Raw genomic sequence first — 6,000 nt, 5'->3', positions numbered from 1 at the left:
CCCAGGGATCCGGGGGACAGCGATCGGCAGGGCGGGAGGCCGCGACGTGTCCAGGACGCCCCCTCGCGGAGCCCGGGGCGCCGGGGTGGCCCCCCCCACCCCCCGGTTTCCAGCCTTCACCTGCTACGGGCCCCGCCCACGCGCCGCCCCGGCTCCGCCCCGACTCCGCCCCCCGCACCCCAGCCGGGCCAGAGCGGCCCCCGGGACAGAGCGACGCGGAGCCCCGGGCGCCTGGGTCCCCAGCATGATCCTCGGTGAGTGGCCTCGGTCTGCGACTCCGGGCTCGGGGCTCCCGGGCCCCTGTCTGTGGGTCACCCCCCCACCACCACCTCCCGGCTCCGCGGGGACTGCGGCCGCTCGTCAGCCTCCCGCTCGCCCTCCCCGGTTATCGGGCTCCGCATGGGGGGGGGGGTTCCCCACCTCCCCTACTCCCCAGGCAGCCGCTTCTCCCAGCCATCTAGGAAGGGGCAAAGGGGGCAGGCAGAGCGGGGGAGACCCCCGCCCCATAATGAGAGCATTGCGTATTCATGAGGCTCATGAATATTATATGACGGCTCGGGAGGCTGTGGGAGGGGGCTGGCCCCGGCCGGGAGGAGTTGGGAGAAAGGCTGCGACCCGTCCGCCCCAGCGCCTGCCCCCACCCTTGGCTTTGACACTCCGACATCCTTCTGGGCCCAGGATAAGAGGGAAAGGAGGAAGTGGGGGGGGCAGGGAAGGGGGGGAGAAAGATGGTGGGTGTAGCTTCGAGGTGAGTGTGGCGCGAGGTGGGACCTGAGGGCTGAAGATAAGGGGGGGGGGCGAGGAGGAGAGGGGTGGCAAACCGTCCATCCCGGGGCTCTTGCGGCTTAGATCCTGTCTCTGCAGCCATCCTGCCCCGACACGCCGGGACCTGCCCCTCTCCCCCGGCGCCGGCTGCCAGGGCCCTTCCTCCCCGGCTTCCTCATTCTCCCGGCCCAGGCCCAGGGCCGGGGGCGCCGGGCAGCGCAGGGGCGAGGGAGGGGACGGCGGGGGAGGGGAAGCCCCACTGGGCTCTGACAGCCCGTCAGCCTCCGCCACCCCATCCTCATGACCTACATCGGAAGGGAGCCCCAGGGATGGGGGAGGAGAGGGCCTGGCTGTCCAGGACTCCGCAGCAGCCCCCGCCGGCCGCCCGGCCTCCGCGACAGGGCCCGGGCCGGCGCTGACCTCTGCCCTCCCCCTGGCTGGGCCGGTTCCTGGGCCCTGTTGATGGTGGAAGCCCCTCACCACACCTGGACACCTGTGGTCTCCCCGCCCCCAATGAGGACACCTGGCTCCCCCCCCACCCCCCGCCCCGAGCTGCTGCTGGAGGGCTCCGCCGCCTGCCCTCAGCCCCAGACCTTCCTTCTGCTGCTTGTCGCCTCCCTGCTCCGCACTGGCCGCCTACCCGGCTGACTTCACTAGCCTCATTTCTCCCTTCTGCCCTCCTTCCTCCTTTCTGCTCCCCCTCCTGATGGCTCAGCCTCTCTCACCACTTTCTGCCTCGCTTCCCTCCACCTGGCCCTCCGTTCTAGCTATTAAATGAATGAGAGAACCAAGGCATGAGTGTCCGGTCTCAGTCGCCCTCCTCCTCCCCAAGGCCGTGTCTCGAGCGGAACATAGTCTGCCCTTCTGTGAATGCCACCCCCACTCCGAAGGGACACCCCCAACACAGGTTGGACTCCGTCCCCCAGCGCACAGGCTCCACATTCCGCCAGCCCATGCAATGCCTGCATTCCCAGCTCCACCCTGGGCAGCCTCACTGGCAGCCCCCAGAGCAGGCCAGGGTGAGCCCAACTTGCCCCAGTCAGGAGGCCCTGGAGAAAAGGTGTCAAGAGACCTGCCAACGCCCCAGCCAAAGGAAGAATACCTGACTCCAAATTTTCAGACATCGACCCTGCCACCTCATCATCTCCCTGGAGGACACTATGAATAACTTAGTTCCTTCTCGTACCAAGGCCACAGAAAAAAATAGAACCTGCGAGCCTGGTGGGCTCACACACCTTAGCCCTCTTTTGTCTTTGGTTTTCTTTTTTGTCTTTAGAGGTAGGGTCTCACTCTAGCTCAGGCTGACCTGGAATTCACTACGTAGTCTGCAGGTGACCTCGAACTACCTCTGCTTCCAAGTGCTGGGATTAAAGGCATGTGCCACCACACTTGGCATCCCAGCTTTTTTTTTTTTTTTTAAGGAAGGATGAAGAGGGAGGAAATTGTCGGCAAAGGCTCAGGACTTGTGGGTATTCAGATCCTAAGGCATTCAGATCAGAATTGCTGAGGTCACCAAGTCCCTGTGCAAAGTGGCCCCACAGGAGCCCCAAGACGTCCCTGCTCTGCCTGCTCAAGGTCTTCAGTCAGCGGGGTGTGGTGGGTCATGCTTATTATAATCCAGCACCCAGGGAGAAAGAATTGAAGTAGGCCCAAGGCCCACCTGAGCTACAGGCTGAGACCCTGTCTCAAAACAAAACAAGATCCAGTGTCAGGATCAAGGTGGAAGTTCTGGGTTCAGGCTCCCTGGACTAGCACCTTCCATTCTCACTGAGTCCCCGGTTCAGTGAGGGATGAGGTGGGGGAACCTGGGGAAGCCCCCTCCTTTCTGGTTCACCACCAGGTGCTGCTGTCCTAGGCAAGGCCTCCCTCGCCCTCAGGCCCCGCCCACCCGCATCTACCTGAGGGCATTAGAGCGGGTGTTTTCAGTTGTCCATAACCATCCCCCTGCCTCTTTCATCTTTGACTTCAAAGCCTCTCCACTCTCAGCCTGACTCCTGCTGGGACAGGGGACAGATACCTTCAACTTGGTCCAGAGGATAAGTCAGTCACAAGAGGTCAAGGCCCTCCCCACCCCAATTTTAGACATTTCTGGGGAGGGAGAAGCCAAAAGACCTGAAGGGAGAAAAAGAAGGTTAGATTGAAATCTTAATTTCTCCCTTGAGGCTAATGTCCACCTTAGCCCCATGCTTGAGCACCTTGTGCCTTTCACCACCCTCAACCCCAGCCCCCAAATCTTTCTGATCTCAGTCTCACCCTGGCTCAACCTGCAGACCAGACAGTACCTCATACATAGCCTTACCGTCACACCTTTCCTGGCTCCTGCACCTGCCTGACTAGCCACGCCCCCTGCCAGCCCACACCAGGCACACCCAAGCAGTTCCAATCCTCTGTGCACGGACTGCCCAGTCCCCTAAGAGAGCCCAAGGGCCACTGTGCAGGACGTGGTCAGACCTTCCGGGAGGGGAAGAAAAAGAGAAGCTCTCGGTGAGATGTAGGGAGCCAGGTGTGACTGGGCTGTGGGTTCCAGCCCAGGATCAAGGTGACTAAAGCTAAACATGGTTTGGAGATGGAGGGGTGGGCACCCGTGAAGGTTCTGCAAGCTCGCCCCTCTGCTGGTGCCTTGGGAGCTGTCTTGAACAGAACATGTAGCAATTCCCCAGAGAGCAGGTGGGGCTCTGTCTGCAAGAGGTAATTACTATAATGAGCTTCCCTCTGGAATGCCCTGCCCCAGCCCATCCCCAGCTCCTCCCTGCCCTGCCTAATGTGGGTGCCACACACGCACACACATGCACACAATTTGCTCTCCTCCTCTTTTTCCAAACCTGCCTGCAGCCCTCACCTCCCACATGAGTTCCTGCTTCCCCAGCCCTTCGTCTACTGTCTTTTTCCTTTGCCAGTCTACCCAGAAAAGTGTGATGCTTAAAGCCCTATTCCCGAAACCAGACATGTTGGGAACCCCACTAGCAGAGTGACCTTGGTCTAGTAATTCCCCCCTCTCTGAACTGTCACTGTTTATCAGAAGAGAGCGCATTTATTTTGCAAACACTTATTGAGCACTCATTGTGACATGGCAGCACTCTGTATGGATTCGTTCAGTCCTCTCATCAACTCTAGGAGGCAGGTTCTGTTGTTCTGGTTTGACAAATGAGAAATGATCTGAGTCAGACAGACCAGGCACTCACCCAGTTAGTGCACAGTGGAACCATCCGCTGGGAAACTATGTATATAAGTGGCATGCAGTAAACCCTCAGAACATGGCAGTGACTGGTATTCTCTGACAAGGGGGAAGATAGGCCTCAGCCTTAGGCTACTTGAAACCATGAGGCCTGTTTATTTTTGCATTTGTATATGCATGTGTGTTCATAGGTGTGCATGTGGAGGCCAGAGGTCAACACAGGGTGTCTTCCTCTAACACTCACCATTTTATTTATTTATTTATTTATTTATTTATTTATTTATTTTTTCCAGGTAGGGTCTCCTTCGAGCCTGCAATGACCTGGAATTCACTATGTAGTTCTAGGCTGGTCTTGAATTCACAGTGATCCTCCTACCTCTGGGATTAGAGGCATGTGGCACCATGTCTGGCTCACATTATTTTTATTTATTTGTTTGTTTATTTTTGGTTTTCTGAGTTAGGGTCTCAGGCTCAGGCTGACCTGGAATTCACTATGTAGTCTCAGGTGGCCCCGAACTCATGATGATCTTCCTACCTATGCCTCCTGAGTGCACCATGGCATGTTTGTTTGTTTGTTTGTTTGTTTGAGGTAGGGTCTCGCTCTAGCCCAGGCTGACCTGTCCTCTCAGGGTAGCCTGGAACTCATGGCAATCCTCCTACCTCTGCCTCCTGAGTGCTGGTATTAAAGGTGTGAGCCACTGCACCCGGCCAGACTCACTTTATTTTAAGACAGGGCCTCTTACTGAACCCAGAGCTCACTGGTTCTGATAGGCTAGCTGGCCAGCAAGCCTCAGGGATCTTCCTGTCTCCAGCTTGCCAGCACTGGGATTACAGGCATGCAACCCCCCCCCCCCCAGCATTTATGTGGGTGCTAAGGTTCTGAACTCAGGCCCTCATGCTTGCGTGGCAGGCCCTTGCTGAGCCATCTCCCCAGCCCCTTGTTTGTTTGTTTCGGGTGCTAGACTGAATCCAGAACCACCTGCATGTCAGGCAAGCACTGTGCTGCTGAATCTCAGCCTCAGCCCTCAACAACTCTGCCCACCCAACCCTTAAGCTACCATCTGGCCCCCTCCTCCTCACACTTCAGAGTGCAGTAGCCACGGAAATCCGGGAAGGGGACCACGCATTGCCAGTGGCCGGCTGGGCTTACCCCCTCTATCCTCACCTTACCTTTGTCCCCTTCCCTCCCTCCTCGTGCCACACCAGTAGAAAAGATCACTTCCAGGCCACAGGGAATTGAGTGGCTGGGACCGGCTTCACTCCATGCCTCCTTTGAAGCTAATGTGAGGACTCCAAGCCCAGGAAAAGCATGGAACTTGCTTTCCCCATAGCCTCCTTAAGCCAGATGCGCAGGCTTTGTGCTTCTGTGTTAAATTAGAGCCCTTTGGGAGCCATGTAGCAGAGCAAGAATGTGCTTCAGGATGCAACAGATCTTGACATGAATCTCAGCACTGATTCTTACAGTCTGCATGACAGCAGCCAACTTTTTAACTTCTCTGACTCCCAGTGTCCTCAGATGCCAAATGGGAGGACTGACATTGGCTGTTTCATAGTTACCTCACAGACGGCGCTACCTTGGAGCAGAGTTTATATATGGTGACATTCACCATCCCAGTTACTTGGCACATAGTGGCTCCTCAAATTTTCTATTGTTTTGTTTTTGTTTTCTGAGGTAGGGTCTCACCTTAGCTCAGGCTGACCTGGAATTCACTATGGAGTCTCAGGGTGGCCTCGAATTCACGGCCATCCTCCCACCTCTGCCTCCTGAGTGCTGGGATTAAAGGCGTGCGCCACCGTGGCCGGCTTTCCTCAAATGTTTTTCTGTGTCTTTCTGGAACTCCAGTTTCTCCTTTAAGGTGGATTTCAAGAGTGGGATCCTAGAGAGAGTCAAGAGCCAGGGAAAGGGTCAAGGAGCTAAGTCCCTGGTGCCATGGGCAGGGCAGGGCAGTACCATCCTCAAACCAGCTGCTGGGGGTGGGAGCAGGATGCTGGAGACGCTGGGCACACTCAGGTTTCTGTCACCATTCCGGAGGCTCGTTAGGACTGCCCTGGTGTGCCAG

The 6,000-nt window shown here is 57.3% G+C and overlaps 1 protein-coding gene across 2 annotated transcripts in view; it reads left to right on the top strand.

Annotated features, from left to right (window-relative positions):
- The first annotated feature begins 178 nt into the window (after nucleotides 1-178).
- Znf385a (zinc finger protein 385A) overlaps nucleotides 179-6,000 on the top strand; it is a 27,914-nt gene continuing 22,092 nt past the window's right edge. Inside the window, exon 1 of one of the 2 annotated variants that reach the window (XM_004649927.2) lies at nucleotides 179-254. In XM_004649927.2, the coding sequence (XP_004649984.1) occupies nucleotides 245-254 (10 nt within the window). In that variant the 5' untranslated portion in view covers nucleotides 179-244. The remainder of the gene's footprint in view (nucleotides 255-6,000) is intronic. The other variant, XM_045153614.1, reaches the window with a different exon arrangement.

This window comes from Jaculus jaculus, chromosome 6 (assembly GCF_020740685.1).
Source record: "Jaculus jaculus isolate mJacJac1 chromosome 6, mJacJac1.mat.Y.cur, whole genome shotgun sequence".
NCBI classification, from domain to species: domain Eukaryota; kingdom Metazoa; phylum Chordata; class Mammalia; order Rodentia; family Dipodidae; genus Jaculus; species Jaculus jaculus.
The sequence above is the reverse complement of the archived record's forward strand: the minus strand, read 5'-3'. Positions and strand labels throughout refer to the sequence as shown.